Source organism: Cavia porcellus, unplaced genomic scaffold, assembly GCF_034190915.1.
Source record: "Cavia porcellus strain 051 isolate PalLab524CR breed Dunkin Hartley unplaced genomic scaffold, mCavPor4.1 scaffold_22, whole genome shotgun sequence".
Taxonomy (NCBI): domain Eukaryota; kingdom Metazoa; phylum Chordata; class Mammalia; order Rodentia; family Caviidae; genus Cavia; species Cavia porcellus.
This window is the reverse complement of record NW_026947505.1, coordinates 41,275,700-41,294,177: the sequence shown is the minus strand read 5'-3', so window position 1 is coordinate 41,294,177 and position 18,478 is coordinate 41,275,700. Positions and strand designations below refer to the sequence as shown.

Genomic DNA, 18,478 nt, shown 5'->3' with positions numbered 1-18,478 from the left:
CTTCCAAAACAACACAAAGGAAAACCTTAGGAATGGTCCTTCAAACTAGGACTTTTATTGGAAATATGTACTTAGGCAAACTTGCTAGTGAGACAAGAAAACATTTCATTTCTGAGTGAGGGCTTGCTCTCAGAACACTTACATTTTGATTTCCAATGTAAAAAAAGAAGAAGAAGAAGAAGAAGAAGAAGAAGAAGAAGAAGAAGAAGAAGAAGAAGAAGAAGAAGAAGAAGAAGAAAGTAACAATAAGGGTTAATGGGGAGCTTGGAATAGAAACAAGAAAAGGCCATTGAGTCACCAGACAGGGCTGCCAGGTCTCAGGAGGAGGGACCACCGGCACTGGCGTTCCCTTCTATGACTTGCCTTCCTTCCCGTACCTCCAACACCCATCAGAAATACACCCTCAGAGACAGACTTTAAAACTCTTTTAATGCTTTTTTTATAACTTGAGTACAACCTTAAATATAGTCATCAGATAGTTCTTAATGGATTTTAGAGAATAATAAAAATTCTGCAAAGATTTTATTTGCATTTTTGGATACAATCATGTTCTTTTACAATTGCAAGCTCAGGTAATATTGTTTGATCTAAGTAATACTGTGAATCATATTCATATACAGCGTTTTTAAAAAATTTACTTTAAGAATCACTATTTTATTCTAAAACAAAAGAAAAGAAAGGAAGAAAGGAAAGAAAGGAGGAAGAGAGAAAGAAGGAAGGAAGGAAGGAAGGAAGAAAGAAAGGAAGAAAGAAAGAAAGAAAGAAAGAAAGAAAGAGGACATTGCCAGAAAGTGAAAAGGCTGTACTAGGAGCCACACAGCTCTGGTGGCACCTGTGGTACCAGAAACTCACAGCAGCAAATTCAGCCTCACAATCCCAACACACCATGCAGATTTAGAAGGAGACCATAATGAAAACTCACTTAAAAAAGAACACACCACAGCTGGTGCACCCTCCACATGACAGGAGGGTGTCACCTGATTAGCCACACTAGAAGCTGGGATTGTCAGTGATGCAAATTCAGGCCCTGAATTGCGGTAGGGCTCAGAACATTCACTTGCATTTGTGAAACCTGGGCTCTTGCCGGGTGACTTTTCTTTTCCTGAAACTACATTCCAACATTTCTGTTTGGTATTTCAATTTCTGGACCAATCTGGCAGCCTGGAAGCCTGCTGGAGCAGCTGGGTTTTCCACAGGGTGAAACTGCACGAGGCTATTTGGGGTGATGTGGCAGCCACAGGACTTTGTCTTACCCAGTGCAGTGGCCCTGATGGGAACAGAGGGCAGAATGTGCCTTAGATGGCTGGAAGACATGAACTTGTGGATTAGGTGAGGTGGTTAGCATCGAAATAGATGTCCTTGGAATGTGACCTGGACAATTCCTGAGGTTATCCATTCCTCACCAGCAAGGACTGTAGTGGCATTTCTAAAAGAGGAAACTGGCTCCCAATTTCAGAGTTACCAGGTCTCCAGAAGTAGAAGGGATTCTGTCTGCCAGTGAGACACAGTGTGCCCTCAGCACACTCACCATCCTCCTGGGAAGTCACAGCTCAGTTAGGACTAAAGGCAGTGGTTTCACTCTATCCTCTGGGCATTATAGAGCAGAAATGCATTTCACAGTGTCTAGTACATATTTTTTTGATGTGTTGCAAATTCTCAAAAAAAGCTGACAATCTGATCACTCTCAAATTCAATGCATGTTAACCTGAGGAATATTCCAGTGTGCATTTACTGTCCCATGCAAAGAGCTCTGCCTGCAGGAACCCCTGGGAGGGAGTGGTGGGCAGCACAGGGACTTGCAGGCTGAGGAAGAGAGCGGATGTTCAGCACATATGCATCATCCTGCATGCCTGCAGGAGAGGGTCAAGTGCATTTTTCACTTAGTTCAGGAAATGTTCCTTTTTAAGGATTGTGTTTAATAACCTGCACTTTTGTCAACAGTGAATATCATTATGAAATTATGCCTAAAAATTCTCATTTACAGCATGTTATCCATTAAATTTAGAATGAAGATACATGCACTAGCTAAATTTCCAAGCTGCAAAACAAACACTTAAAATCAAATTATAGATTTTGTATTATTTTCAGGAAAACAATTTCTCTCTGAAGTTGCAAATAATTAAATGAAATGAAAGTATATAATGTTTTGCTTTCTCCTCTGTAATTTCAACATTCAACACTCAAATTAGCTTTTGTAATTTCTCACTTAGTTGACAAGCTGATTTGTGCATAGTTGTTATTTTACTGGCACAATTTATAAAGATAGAATTCTTGAGGATAAACAATTATTCTTGACTATTGCCTGGAGCTCTCTGCACAGAGATGTTCTCTCCAATTTAAATAAGAACATTGCTCTGACAGCCGTGAACATAGTTCTGGAGATTCACAGGAGTCAGTCTTGCATGGCGCTGCTGGCAAGAATCCCCTCAAACTACTCCCCAGTTTGCTAGTGGCTTCTGTGCTGTATTTGCCAAAGGACAAATGCTGGAAATTAAACCTGAGAAGTTGCTTCATGGACTGACCCAGCCTGACTTGTATTCAGGCAAGAAAAACAATCTGTTCAAAACACACAGGCTGCTCTTTAATTTGTGTGCTGGTCTGTGCATGATCTTGGGCCTGAAAATGCCTCTTGCTGGTGTCAGGCTTGGCTTTGCTGTTTTCCATGGATGTAGTGAAAGAGATCCAGGAACTTCTGAAATTTTGCTTTTGTGATTTTCAGACAGAACATGAAGCCCGAGTTTGTGCGTGCGTGTGTGTGTGTGTGTGTGTGTGTGTGTGTGTGTGTGTGTGCAAATTAAGTGTTTGGGAGAAGGAGAAAGGGTAAGTGAAGACAGGATCATCTGTGCTTGCATCAGGGCAGGTGGCCAGCTCCTCGGTGGCTGCTACACATCGAACCAGTGGTCACCCATGCAGGTGCGGTTCCATTCACAGCCGCAGGTCCAGCACCACTCGAGTCTGCACTGGGGCTGAGGACACTTCATGTGCATGCATCCTCCTGCAGGGGCAAAGGACATAGTGCCATGAATCTGCAGCTCATGCATGGGAGATGCTCATTCCCACACCAGCTTCTGGTCTAGACATCACCAAGTGAACGGTCACAAACAGTGCAAGAGCAGAGAGAACTCAAACTAGAGAGAAAACTTCAGAAAGCACGGTAGGCAGCTCTGAAGTTATAACATTCATTAAGAAATTGAGGCATACCCCTTCCCAATGAGAGAAAATTCTATTTGCAAATCTGAGTTTATCTACTTCTCCTAAACTGAAATTTAGAAGGAAATGATTCTTTTTTTGCAGTCAATTCCTTATTTAAATAAATTTAACTATTTATTATATTCAATATTGTAAATATATTGAAAAGCACTTTTATGTAAAGGCTATTATAATGATGGAGCCAAGCATCAAAGTAGTTTAGGATACTGACTCCCACCCAGCCAGGAAGAGAACCCAAAGGCAAAAGTTAGTCTAGAGTCCAAAGTGGTATTAACAGGATCGATATAAAAGATAAAATAAAAGTAAAGCAAACAATGAATTTCATGGCCCAAAATTTTGGGGCTAATTTGATTAATGAACCAGATTTCTTTATAAATGACATTTGGAATGGCTTTAATACCGCACAGTGCAGGAGGTGAGTGGGGTAGTAACCTGGCTCCCTGCAGTGACTTCTTAGAGTGATGCAGTGACCCTGATGCAGCACTCAGCCTCGTCAGTGCTCTATCCCGGTAGGTTACTCCTGCTCTACTATCAACCAGTGGAGGATGCAGTGGGAAATCACCTGCCAAATGAGCCTGACATGGTGGCCTCCCCTTGCTTCTGGAGTATCTCTGGACACTAGAATCCCATGGAAGACATTGTGTGAAATCCTGGATGGGAAGTTTCCCTAACATTTTGTGATGGTGGACAACTAGTCATACACGAGGTGCCTAATATTAATAATAAGGACAATCTGTGTTTACTGAGTGCTCCTCCACCAGGTCCTGGACCACATGTCGATGAGCACGATGTCTAGGCTGCTGCCAACCACTGTTCCAGGGAGTTCCCTTACTATTGCTGCTGCACAGACCTGAGGGCCAGGCATTTATTTTCCATGGAAACAACACCAAGACACTCCTCCTGGCATCTCTACTCCCAGTGTGCATTGCACTACAGAATTCCTTTTGTGAAGAATCAGTGTTAGTTTTGGAGGAGCTGGGACTCAGGAGGTGAAGAAACTTGATAAGAAAGAACCGAGATTCAGACTTTACTTGAAGGGCATCAAAGGATGGCTGTGCTTGCTTAACTACACACGGTTGTTAAACCTGCTCAGAAACCCTTCCTTTGACTACCACACAGTTAAGGCCCCCAGGAGGAGCCCAGAGCCTCCTCTTCCCCTGATCAGTCCATGCTCACCATTTTTCTCAACTGGCACACTGCAGCGAGGGCAGGGCTTGGTGGTTTTCTTGATGGTTTCCTTGGAGGCCTCTTCCCAGCGTGCTTGCTCAGCAGCTCTCTCATCAACTCTGTAGGGCTGGGTTGACCGAGACAACAGGAGGTGAAATTCAGGACCTTATCACTGGGATTGAAGCTTGCTCCCACAGAGGAGTCTTAAAGACGGATGTGCCTTTAGGCAGGAAACTCATATATCCACTCACTTGACATGCTGGACACCATAGGAAATGCACAGAGCACTCTGATCTTGGCACCTGGCATATGCCCAGAAACCAGGAACAGATTGTTTAATTATATAGCATGTAATCCTTATTCTATTATTTTGCATAACTGTAATAAATAGCACTTATTAGGCTGCTAATATGCAGGCAAAGTGATAAATGCTTATATACAATTCTTATCAGATACTTCACTGGGTGTTAACTGGGTATTTTGCTTTGAGGATTAGATGAATTGAACAATGAGCCAACAATGGTAAGTAGGAGAATCTGTCAGACTCCCAAGCCTTTGCCCTTCAATTTTATATCTGGTTTTCTTTACTTCTTGTACCTGGGAAACGGGGACACCAAATGCTGCTAAAGAAAGACACCAGTGAGAACAAGGGAATGAGAAAAAAGCAGCATTCAGGAGTCGGAAACATCCAGAGACTAGGATTGGGAGCTCTGGAGCCAGCTACTTGCGTTCAAACCGCATGTTCACATAGGTAGGTGACACTGAAAACATTAATCAATATCTCTGAAAGTTCTCATCCCTTTGATGGAAATAAAAATAAATGCCAAATGCATGAGGAGAACAGAGGATTACAAATTTATGTCTTTAAATTCTCAGAATATCTTACATAACATTATACGATAATATGAATTCTTTCAGGATCTATAAAATGACAACATCTGCCAGCATTATTCATGCTACGGAGGACTAGATTATCCTTTACTCTTACCACCTGCTATGGAATAAATGCGTCCCTCAAAATTCATGTTTTGAAAACCCTGTCCTTAAATTCATATGCTAATGGTGCCAGGGAGGTACACTGAGGCGCTGAGGGTGGGGTGTCTATGATGCTATTAGTAGCTTTGTAAGATGAGAGAGACCCATGCTCACATTCCTGTCTTGCCATGTTATGCTCTCCATTAAGTTACAAAGAAGACCCTGACCACATACTGAGAAGATGTGGGTGCCACTGCAGACATTAATCTTGCATCTGCCTAGTTATTCAGACACTGGAATATCTTCCACTTATTTCAAATATTGGATGACATATGCAGACAAAGAATTGGTATATTTTTAAATTTAATAGAAATTTATTGTGGCTTAGAAACATATTTGAAAATATTAATTCAACAGAGTCCCTCAAAATTTGCCTTTATAATATTTAAAAGGTTTTTTCTATGCTCTAAAATAAATACAAACATGCAAGTTATTTTACTAACCTGTAACAACGATTTAAAATATTCCCAGAGCCACTGGTTGGAATCAGAATTGATACAATGCAGAAATTATGAAAACCAGAAGGATGAAAGCCCCAGAGACGCTCACATGCAAGTTTCCAGCCTCTGGCATGATGCTTTGGGAAGTGAAGTGCCTGGAGAAGTTTTCTAGATGTCAGGAGAGCAGCAAGAGGCATGGGGCTGGCTGTGCTCAGACCCTCTCACTTCAATAAACAGTCAACCTCCTATCTCCACAGTGAGATTCCCAGTAATATGTGAAATCTAGTGAAGAGAAGCCTTCACCCTTGACACGAATCCAACTTTTATCATTTTAGCTGTAAGGAAAATAACTGTGCTTATATACCGTTTTGCAGTATTTAATAGCTTTTATAGAAATTGGTATTTATGTTTCTGTTATTCCAAGAGAAAGTGAATTGTTTCAGGGCCAAGGTCATATGAGTCATCTTCATATTTCCAATGTCTGGTACACTTCCTGGTGTACAGTAGACATTTATTAAATTTTAGTTCAGTAAATTAATAAATCTGATACTGCTAGCCCAGGAGGGCACCACACTGATGGTCCCCTGGAACAGGCCCCATGGAACAGGCAAACAAGTAGTGCATCCCTGAGGTGGTGTTTGGACTTAGCTAGGGCTGGTCACTAGGGTGAAACCAATTCCATTTCAGTTTATTCCACCACATTCACAGAAATGTGACTCAAAGAGTGCCATGTGATTTGTGTTAGAATGAAGCAGAATTAGTTTAGCTGCTAAAAAGCAACCACAGGTCCCTGAAAATTTTGGCTCTGGGACATCCTAAGGCTGAAAGTCCAGTGATAAGGCCTGTGGTTAGTGGTTTGGCATCCTGGCATTAATCTTAACTGTGTGACTGCCAGTCCTCACAGATGCAAGCAGTTCTAATGCTTATAGATGGGTATCAAATGCCTCCAAACATGCTGCAAGCCCAAACCAAACATTTCTTTTGAAAGACCAGGAGTTTGTACAATAGTTTAAAATTGTTTATTGATGGCAGGTTAGTCATATAGATTGGAGAAATTTTTTTTTTTACTTATTAAAAAGTGATTTCAGAATGCTGCTTTCCAGCCCCACGGCACAGGGCATGCTAAGTGTGATTTCTCCCTGCTTCACAGACTTAAATCGCTGGGAAAATTGTGGAGGGGAAAAGAAATCTATTTTTTTTTAAATGGACGGGAGTTCTGGTGAGAAAGTAAGAGAAATAGCTAAAGGCCAGCATAAGAAAGAGTAAATGCTTCTGGTGTCTGCTGTGGGGTTATTTTTCTAGTCAAGGCTGCCTAGTTGGTGGGTCACACTTTGGCCCACTTTCGCCTAGATAGCAGAGGCAGAAGACACAAAGCTGGGAGCCTCTGCAGGGCAGCAGGTGAAGTTTGATGTTCCCCTTACTTGTGACCTGGGTTTTGGGGTGGCATAAGCTCACTAGAGGAATTCAGGAAGAAGTTCTCCCCCAAAATGAGGCTTGGTGAAGAATGGATGCAGACAGATGCCCATTTTAGACTTCATTCATTACATGGTGGGACTCGCTGGGGGAAGACATTTTTCTCTAAAAATTATGAAGTACCAAACCTCAGAGGAAGTTTGTGAAAAGAACTCATATTATCCTGGTTAGTATAAAAATTATGCATGTCAAGAGGTTAATTTGAAAGCGAGATGTGGTAACTGACACCTGTAATCACAACAATATAGGAGGCTAGTCAGGAGGATTGAAAGTTTTGAGGCCAACCTAGGCAATTTAGAAAGATCTTGTCTCAGAATAAAATAAAATGTGCTGGGGGCAGAGCTCATTGATAGAGTACTCCCATTAGCCTGCATGAGGCCTTGGTTTAATCCCCAGTTGAACAACAGTGTCAAAAGTTTAATTTGAAATCTTTCCCAGTTAGGTCAGGCATCCCAAGAGCCTGGTTGAAGCAAAAATATCTTACATGGAGCAATGTACATTTAAAAATCAAAACCACAAAGAAACTTCAAAAATAAAATTCCAAGAAACTTGGGGTTATAGAAAAAAAAAGCAAAGATCTCATAAAACACAGCAGAAAACTAGCTACTATGGCTGAAAGTAACAGAAATACAAAACTACAAAACAAGCTAAGATTTTAGGTGTTGAGATAACTGAATATAGAGTACAAATAAATATGTATAACATACTTGCAAAAATAAAAGAAAGTATGGAAAGTATGGTAATGGAATGAGAGACTACCAAAACTAACCAGGATGATTTAAAAAAAGAAACAAATTTTGTTATATCAATTTTTTTCTGGATATGAAAAAATTAACAAAATAAGAAACCTGGCTGATGACTTAGAGTAAATTAGAAGCAAATGAAGAGAGGACTTGTGAACCGAGGATGGAAGAGATTCTGCTGAATGCAGGTTGGAGAGCAAAGAAATGAAAATGCAATTGAGTGATGCAGAGGAAAGCAAGAAAGTCCAACGTTTCCCTAATTCTAGAAGAACATAAGGGTAAAAGGGTATTTGAAGACAGTGGCAGAAAAGAGAAAAAAAAAAAAAAAAACAAAACCAAAACCCAAAACCAAATCAAAGCAAAAACCTACAGATTGTTTACAAAGAAGTCACAGTTATTCTGACAGCTTATCTCCTGCTAACCAGGGACAACAGCAGATAGTGATATACTCCCTTCACAGTGCTGAGAGAGAACACAGGCCCACTTAGAGTTCCATGTTAGAAGTAAAACTCGTTTTCAAGAATGAGTATAAATAAGCACACTGTCAGCCATAAAGCACAGAGCGTTTCTCATCAGCAAGCTCATGAAAGGTTGATTCAAACAGGAAAAGCCAAAAAGAAGACCTGGGTGGAAGACAGTGGTTAATCAGAGTGAATGTCAACTGTATAAAACTATAAAAATACAGTGCAGTAACTACTGTTGCTCTCTTATTATTTGATTATGAAAATTTGTTTTATTTTTTCTTAAAATAAAAAGTGAAGCTAGAAAAAACTATAATAATAGTAATGCTTAATTTGTTGGCTTAAAAAATCAAGATGTGCAAAAGAATAGCACAAAAGTGAGAATTGAACAATTCTAAAGCACTCATTTTACTCATGGAGTCATTCAACTTTGTCACATGAAGATACATTTAAATTTCTAGATTAGTCAGTACAAGACATCACTTATACTGTCATTTTACATTATAGTTTTACAGCTATCCTGAAATATCACTTAAACTCAGTATGTTTTCAAAACAATGATCATTATTATACCAGTCACTAGGGCACAGCACCAATGTGGCTGTAGGCACTGTTGGCATTTGTGATTGAACACATTAAATTTTAGTGAGAATCTAATGAAAATATGATTTCAAGTTTTTCTGACCCAGGTTAAGGGACACCTGCAGCAGGAGATTGTTGGGTCCAAAATGGCGATAACATCTTATATAACAGGAAGGAACAATTTATAACCCAGGTCTTGACCATTGTTCACTTAGAATAGAAGCTGAGATATATTTACAAGTACATACCAATACACAGTTGTGAAAATGAATGATCCCAGGAACTCATATTACACAGAATGTCAAAAACATAAATGTTGAGGTTTCTGGGAGAACATGGTGGACAGATAGTAGCAGCTACGGAGGCTCTCTGAAAGACCCACCTTAGAATTCAGGAATGGTGTAGAGTAAGGAATCATAAGCAAGTGGAGATATGCCCTGCTGATGCAAGAACAAACTGGGCTGAGAGAAACCAACTGGGAATGCAATCCTGGTGCTATAACAGGAACAGAAAAGCCTGAGTGTGGAATCTGGAGCCCGCGCCATTGGAAGCCATGATTTGGGTTTCCCGCCACCGCTGCTGCATCTACATCAGCTTGGCAGGGAGAGAGATGTGTGGAAGCTTTGAGAACGGGAATCGGTGAACGGAGTTGAAAGCAGGACGGGTGGGGAGCTGTGCATTGACCTGTGATGAGTGAGAGAAACTGGGACTCTTCCACAGTTTAGGAGACTCCAACAGAGGACATTCTGGGACCGGGGGAACAGGGCGCTGCAGTGACTTCAGTCACGTATCCCCCTCTCAAGTGGGATTGGTGAGCAGTGCCTAGCTTACGTGACACTGCTGGCTGAGACCCAGTAGGCTAGCACAGCTCAGGTCCCAGTGCCTGAAGGAATACTGACCTGGAGGGGCGAGCCCTGCATAGGCTGCCTGGTCTGCAACTTCCTAGTGCACTGCAGTGGGCGGGAACACCTAGCCGGCACAATTCAATCAGACTGTGACTGTGGCTGACAGGGAAGGAAGCTGGGCCTCCTATATATGCTTGCATATATAAGGAACAAAGAATATGGGAAGAGGCAGCAACAAGAAAGGGTCCTTGGCCCCCAATCCTGAGAAAGAGGCGATAGCAGACACAGCACCAATAGATATAAAGCACTATCTCCAGAGCCTCATAGACAAGTTCAGGAATGAAGTTATTAATGACCTGAAGCTACAGATAAGCAGAATAGTTAGAGAAATGCTAAGTACCACCCAAGAAAAAACAGATGGTGGAATGGAAGAACAGAAAAAGAGGGGAGAATTGTTTAATGGAGAAAATAGAGAAAGCATAGAATATGTGAAGCAGGTTCAAAGAGATTACCAGGAAACTAAAAACTCTATTGAAAACTGGCATAACAGCTTGAAAGAAACTAAGGACAGATTATCTGAACTGGAGGGAAGATTTGTAATATGGGAGAATGAAATGAAAAACTTCTTAAAAATAACTTAAAAGTAACAAACAGCAATAATACAAAGACTAGAAGATGATAAGAGGATCTATAACTTAAGAACATAAAAGAAGAAGTAGGGACACAAACAAATGAACTACAAAAGCTACTCACAGAAATAATGCAGGAGAATTTTCCTAATTTAGCAAAAGGTAAAGATACTCAGTTGTATGAAGCATACAGGACCCCAGCCACCTACAACCCAAACAGAGCAACACCCAGGCATATAATAATTAAAATTCCAGAAATACAATACAAGAACAGAATATTAAAAGCCATCAGAGTCAAGAAACAGATCACTTACAAGGGAACACCCATCAGAAGATTTCTCGGCACAAACCATCAAATCACGAAGAGCGTGGGGGGAAATAATTCAAGCTTTGAAAGATAATAATCTCCAGCCAAGATTGAGATATCCTGCACAACTATCCCTGGAAATTGATGGAAAAACAAGTTGCTTCCAGGATAAAGAGGAACTAGGGGAATATGCAACCACCAATTCAACTCTACAGAGAATACTGCAGGATATTCTAAAAAAGAAAAATACGAAGAATCCAGAAATAGTGGCAGAGAGGCCACAATGAATGGAGCAGAAAACAAAATGAAGAAGACAAACTGACAACTAATGACAGAAAAAGAGCTCAACAGAAAGGTGGCAGAGAAGATTGGATGATAGGAACAGCCATTTTGGAGAAAATGATGTCTTAATAGGTAATACTGTTTTAGTATCATCTTGTTTTGAAGTCTCATCTAGCTTTTGTTCTTCTGTCTCCAATGGTCTAAATAGGTTGTACTTATTGGATTTTATTATGTATGATAGTATAAGCAAAAACTTTTATAGACAAGGAGATTATACAGAAACCATTGTTCATTTTCTGTAAGTTGATTCTAAATACCCTGTAATGCTGTCATTCTCTTAAATGGTTTTACATTGTTGTGATATATTTGATGCTACAGTATATGAAGTTATACTCAAGGATTTCAAGGAAAGAGACAATATGGTAACTACTTTTATGTCGGGATTACCTTGTGGTGAAACACTATTTTGCTTAAATAGTTATGTTTTGATCTGCGCTGTTGTGCTGTTATGCCCTCTTTTATCTCAATCTCCCTTTTATTATTTACTTTTTTATTTTTATCCTTTTAATTAAGGGAAAAATAAAAAATAGCAGGATATATTATAGTAACCCACTTTGACTTTCCATTATCTTGATTTAAAGCCCTGTATTGCTCTCACCATCTTGTTTTGACTGATGTCCCTCTATTCTGTTTTGCTTGATAGTACCAGGTTCGAAAGTTTAGGCAACAGCTGTGAAGATAGTGGGATTCATTATGATGCCCATTCTGGTTGACTATTATCTACTTTTGAAGACCTATAATGTCTCCAATGTTTTGGTTTTGTCGGTTTTGTTCTTTACTGTTTTGTTCAATTTTATTATAACTGATGATATAGACAATTCTATTAGAGATAGCAGGAGGCATTATGGTAACCATTGTTGATCACCTTGTATTATGCTTTTACATTATCTATTATGTCCACCCTTTTGATTTGACTGACTCTGTTCTGTTATGTCACATTTGGTTCTACTCTCTTCCAAAAAGTAATAAGAACTGTGGGAGCAACAAAACCCAAAATGTGTAATTGTCATTGTACAAAAGAGAGGAAAAGAAAGTGCTCTAAATGGTATAACTGCATGTATATTTAAGTGTGTAAGGTAGATAATGATATCACTGAGTTTTGTTGGATCATTGAACAGAACTGTTTGCAGTCTCACTGTTGGAATGTCCAGTTTATAAGCTTTAATTTTGTAACTTGAACAATTATTTCTAAGATGACAATATGTAATCCATTAACTAGTGATTTCCCACTGTTTATTTTTTTCTGTAAATCTGTATAACTTGTACCCTTTCTCTGCTTTTTTTTCTCCTTAAATAAAATTAAAAAAATAAATGTTTACTGAACTAAGCAAGTTGCAAAAGAATATATAAGAACTATTTTTTCAATATAAAGTTGAAAAACAAATTTGCGATAAAATAGCATAAGAGCTTTTTAAAAAACCATATGAGACATCAGGAAAACATAAATGTATATTAAAAGTCAGGAGAAACATAAAAGGTGGTTAACTTGCCAGGAAGCCAGCTGAAAGACAGTAAGTTGGAGCCCAGCCTGAGTAATTGAGTGACTTAGTTAAACCCTGTTTCAGCAATGATATAACAAAAAGTTCTGAGGTGGAGCTCCGTGCAAAGCTCTGGCTTCAATTCCCTATAACACCCACACACACACATGCACACACGCACACACGCACACCCCTACTTAGGATAGTGGTTGCTTTGGGTATGTGAGAGACAACAGATGACATTGGGGTTTCTTAGAGGATTTGGAGATAGTGTGGAGCTTTAGCTCCTAAGATGTGCTATTGTGCATGTGTGTCTACTTCATTTCTCTAGAATTATTACCCTAAAAATGTATATGTTACATACATTGTTTTGCAATATATGTGTTTGACCATATACAAGTTTAAATTTTTACACTGAACAGGTTAGAAATTTCAAGTACTAGTATAATATATAGTCTAGGGACAAGGATTTAGCTCAGTGGCACAGTGCCTGCCTGTCAAGTGTGATGCTGTGACTTTGATCCCCAGTACCAAAAAGAAAGAAAGAAAGAAAAAATATATAAAGTCAAAATTCAAATGAAATACATTCCTGATTATCTCATTTCTGTTATTACAAAATGTTATTGCAATCTTCACTGCAAACATTTTGAGAAACAATGCATAAAAAGCAAGACAAAATTTATTAATTATGGCATTGTCTACATTTTTATGTCTGTATTTGCACTATTTTAAACATTCTACATGTGCTACATTCTACATAGTATCTGTGTGACCCAGTTTCCTCCTTTGAAACATACTGTGCACATCTCCCCGTATCACTTGTAGGTGTGGGATTATGTGGGTGTACACAATTTTAGTTTCACTAATTTCCCAGGGCCTGAACACACCCTAATTTATTCAGTCAACTGCAGATTGCAGAATCATGAATAGTTCTTTATCAGCTCAAACTATATTGAGACGAACATTCTTTACGAGGAGGCTTAGTGTGTATCTGAAGTGATTAACTCCCTGGCACTGAAGTTACTGCTCCAGGCATACTCACATGTAGGTGCTTTGTTGTATGTTGTGAAATGTTTATTCTGTTAGAGGACACTATGCTCAACCTGAGACAAAGACCCAGTTCACAACTTCAAGAAGCTTTGTGCTTATCAAGAGCACATTATTGGAGGATGATTAAGAACTAAAAAATTTGCATATTTATATTAACATGCTTTGATCTTTTAGGGAAGAAAGAAAACTTTCGGCAAATTCTTTTCTCTCAAAATCACAATGTTCCTTTTGTTGTTGTTTGTTTGTTTGTGCCTTGATGCAGTGTCTTACTCTATAGCTCTGGCCAGCCTTGAATTCAGCCTCTCCAGTGCTGAAATTACAAGCATGCACCACACACCCAGCTTCATTAAAATAAGCAACTTTCTGTTCTCTTCTTAAATCGCCATTAGGACTAAGCTTACTACCTGGAAGGAGCAACAAAAATCTCCTGGTGGAGCCTTTCATGCCCAACTGTGAACTGAATTATTGGATCTGCCAGTTAGCTCAGGGGACTGGAAGGAGCGCGATGGCTTTTAATCTTTGGGATGAAAGGAGGAAAAAGAAGAAGCCACAGTCACATGGTTCTCTCCCTTCCTTCCTTCCTTCCTTCCTTCCTTCCTTCCTTCCTTCCTTCCTTCCTTCACACTCTGGGTCACCATTTCTCTGCCTTCTTCATTCCAGGCCAGACAACTAGGGCGGCCTCCACTCTCCGGAGCTACCAAAAAGATAGGAAGTCATCACCTTCATCATGCCTAACCTCTTCCTCACAGAGGCGGTACCAAAGGCTCCTGCTCACCGTCCTCTTGCTCTCTCCTCTCCTGACCCACTGCAGTGTGTCCCAGGAGGCCCAGGGTAGCACAGAGCATCCCTGCTCTTGGGAACCCTGAGTACAACTGCCCTTTCATCTTCTGATGGGTTGGCCTTTCTGTTCCCAAATAATTGTAAGATCTATATTTAAAACATCTGGACCAAAACTCATTTACATCTGTTGTTCCAGTAAAACTCTTAACATATCTTTAAGAGTACCCTGATTTGGATGTATGACCACCAGGTCACATATAGATTAACAAACCAGCTTTGGCAATCCCATGCTGGCAGTGCCCAAGCCAGTACCTACTGGGTGCTCAGCTCTCTGACTGGGGACTGTAGCTCTGTCTGGATGGAGGAGCAGTCAGAGGTTTCCTGCAGTTTTTGTAGTTCCCTGCTTTCTCTCTGCCACTGCTACTGAGTAATAGGCCCTGTGGTTTTATATCTACAAAATTTAAGAACAAGCGAAATAAGAGAGCTGAGAAAGGAGCCTGAATCAGATCTAGGTCTGATCAATGAGGACAGTGGGGGCTAATCAATGACAAGAATCTCAGCTCAGGAAGATGGTTCCATTTTCATACCTTTTATAAATAGGGGATAGGTACACTAGCAAAACTCCCCAGTAACAGTGGCTAGTGAATAACCTCAACCACTTGCAAACACATATATAATTGTATTATGAACTCAAATGCCAATTATTCCAAGACTATACCAAATTAGTAAGATGCCATGTTTTGGTTTTAATGTTTTAAAGTTCATGGTTTATGTGTTATAGTGCTTGCTTCTAAGAAACTTGATTTCGGTAAGTCAGGAGACAAGCTGTATTAAGCTATTCTCTCTGAAATCATAAAACTGAGTCTGATATATTGCTGAGATAAAATACTTGACTCCTACAGTTAAAGGAGGAAAGGTTTATTTAGTTCACAGTTCATAGAGGCTTCATCTCAGAGTTGGCTGACTCCAAGGCAGAGCAGCATGGCAGAGGGGCATCAAAGAGGAGAGAGTCTACGACAAGCAAGCAGGTGAAAGCCAGCAAGGGACAACCACATCCCTTTCTATCCTTAATATCCTACCCAGGCTATTTAGGGTGGGCAGCACTCACTGCCTTAATCCTAGTGCCCTGGGTCCTAGCATTGCACCACAAGTCACTCCCAGCATCACACACCCTAGATGGAGCCACCTCTGAAGAGACCCCACCTATGACTGCATAAGGCTTTGGAGGACATCTAAACACAAGCCATAACAAAAGCTAAAGTGAAAAGAGGAGGCCACCAGCCCTGTGCACTCAGATCTAGAGCAACCGCACTGAGTGAAAGCCAGTGTGAATGCTGCTCAAGGCAGGGGGGGCTCCCAGTACCTTCATCAGCACCACTGCACCGCATTCCATTCCAGCCCACCTCATTAAGGCTGACGTGTGGGGAGAAGATGTGGTTTGGGGAGAGGATGTGCAGCTGCCCTGTGTCAGGGGTCGAGGTAGGTGAGGAATAGGAACAACCTGTTGTGGGGGTCAAGAGAGTCTACTCAGAAAATACCTTGAGGCTGCCCAGCTGCTTGCAAAGCACCTCCAGGACAAAAGGTGAGTTAAGTACTCACCTGCATGGAGATACCCGTGTTTAACACCACAGGCAAGTGGGCAAGTCCAGGGTGGGAGAAAATAACTCCAATCTCAGGAACAAAGGCAAGATGGTGACAGCATCAAATGTTTTTTAGTACTAAGTTAGGGGAGGGCATCACAGTCTGCCCAACAGTTACCCAGCTTTCTTTTGGGGTGGTGAGTTAACCCTGTCCTACTAGTGACCTGCAAATAGGTAGGGCCCAGACTTCTACAGCCTGGAATGACGTGGAGTTAATTTGTAGGAAACAGATCAGTAGAGATGTTCTTTCTCAGGCAAAGAACAGATACCTAATTTGATTATGATTTTTATTGCCCCACAGGATAGCAATGAGTTCTGCACAAAACTCAGAAATCACATTTCAGCGTTTCCTTCCCCTGAAAGGCTTGCTACATTCTGCCGCTCACGTGCTTGTGGGACCAGCGCTCTTGTCCCATAGCCAATTTTCCTACTAATGTGATGACTAGGACTTTAGCAGGGGTTTTCACAGAGCGACACATAAGAATAGAGCTGTGACATCTGGCGCAGGGGTGGAGAGCACCTAGGGGAGGTGACCCTGTGCCCAGGAGGGACAGGTTCAAGAAGAAACAGTAATAGCAGGTCTGAGGACTCACATTTTTAATTCTAGCACTCTGAGAGGCTGAGGCAGGAGAATCACAGGTTCAAGCCCAGCCAGGACAATTTATCAATTTAAGAACTCTGACTCAAAATTTTTAAAATAGCTGAGAACATAGCTTAATGTATAGACCTTGGGTTCAATCCCCAGGATTGGAAAACCAAAACAAAACCAGTAACAATGTATCCATGACTTTAGGGTTGTGCAGCTTTGGTTTTGCCTGGAATACTTGGTTTACTCAGGGAAGAATCTCTGAAAGGTCTCATCAGCTATCGGAAGAAACCATAGCCTCAGTGAGATCATACAGCCAATGAGAGCAGAATCAGAATTCGAATCCTGGGCTGTGTGATTCAATTCTCAAGCTCCTGCTACAATAGTCTGTTGCTTTCAGTATTATGTTACATGTGACAGAAAGAACCACAGTATGGAAAAGTAAGATACCTGACAGAGTCCTGGAGGTCCCTGTAAACTGTTGGGGGAATCCCCCTGTCCCAGGCCCCTGCCTTTGGATCTCACTTATTCTCTTGCTTCCTGGGACCCCCACAGCGATGTCTGCCCTCTTCGACCCTGACCACTGTTGTCACTGCTGTCAATTGGCTTTCACTTCTGTCCAATCTGTACAAAAGTCTCAGAAAGGACATGAGAGTCCTTGATGGCCAAAGCCTCATTTCTTTGTTCTTGTCATCCCTGATTGTCCCACCACTTAATATACAGGCTACTTTCCTGCTTGGCAAAACAGAATCACCGAGAAGGTCCCTCTAGAGGCCCTTGCCGCTCATATCAGTCATTTCTGGTGCTTTCCAACTCCATCAGAGGGAGCCTTGGGGTGTCAGAAACCTATTTTACATTGGGGCAGCTGCCTGCCTTGGGCTCCCTGTGCCCAGGAGCTGTTTTAGAGCTCTGTCAGTTTCCAGAGGATTTTTATGGAGATAAGCACATTTTTGTTTTGCATCAAAATGTCTTGATGCTAATGTTCAAATCTTTCAGGAATGATCTGAAGTAGTGGCTGGATGCCAACTGGTTCAGGATTGCCGGGGAGTTTTTGTTTTGGTTTAAGATAGGGTCTTGCTATGTAAGCCAGACTGGCCTCGAACTTGCAATGCCTGTTTTAGACTCCCAATTGCCAGGATTACAGGTGTGTACCACCATGCCCCTCCTTGTAATTTTACATAATGTTGATTCTTGCACTCAGAGATTTGAATTTTTGCACTCAGCAGGACTGGGGTGGGGTCTAGAAACTGGAACCCTTAAGAATGGTCCTGGTTGTGAGGGGAAGGAGATGCAGGAACCACTCATTCTCTAGATGGCAAATGTCACTGTATTACTATATAGTTGGTTGGTTGAACTTGCTCCCTGCTAATGGCCTTGGTATCAATCTATAAAGCAGTGAATTATTACTGAGCCACCAAAAGGGGCAGGTTTTGCTGTGATTCAGCATTATTATCCTACCCCCGCAATGGAGTATGGCTCACACAGGCTGTGTAACAATTAGGGTAATTGTGCAGAGATCCTGCTTATTGTTAACTATGGCAGGGAAGTGTGTACGTGTGTGCGTGTGCATGTGCATGCTATCATGATGGGACAAGTCTTTCTTCTTACATATGTTATGACTGAAAATAGCAATTTCCAGTAATAAATACATATATATATATATATATGTATAGTATATACCTACATCTATCTATCTATCTATCTATCTAT

General features: G+C 40.9%; 1 protein-coding gene across 4 annotated transcripts in view; it reads right to left on the bottom strand.

Moving 5' to 3' along the window:
• Positions 1 to 410: 410 nt before the first annotated feature.
• Positions 411 to 18,478, bottom strand: part of Prkn (parkin RBR E3 ubiquitin protein ligase) — a 1,262,552-nt gene continuing 1,244,484 nt past the window's right edge. For all 4 annotated transcript variants that reach the window (XM_063233336.1, XM_063233335.1, XM_063233337.1 and 1 more), the window contains 2 exons: positions 4,387 to 4,504; positions 411 to 2,995 (listed from right to left, as the gene is read on the bottom strand). In XM_063233336.1, the coding sequence (XP_063089406.1) occupies positions 2,883 to 2,995; positions 4,387 to 4,504 (231 nt within the window). In that variant the 3' untranslated portion in view covers positions 411 to 2,882. The remainder of the gene's footprint in view (positions 2,996 to 4,386; positions 4,505 to 18,478) is intronic.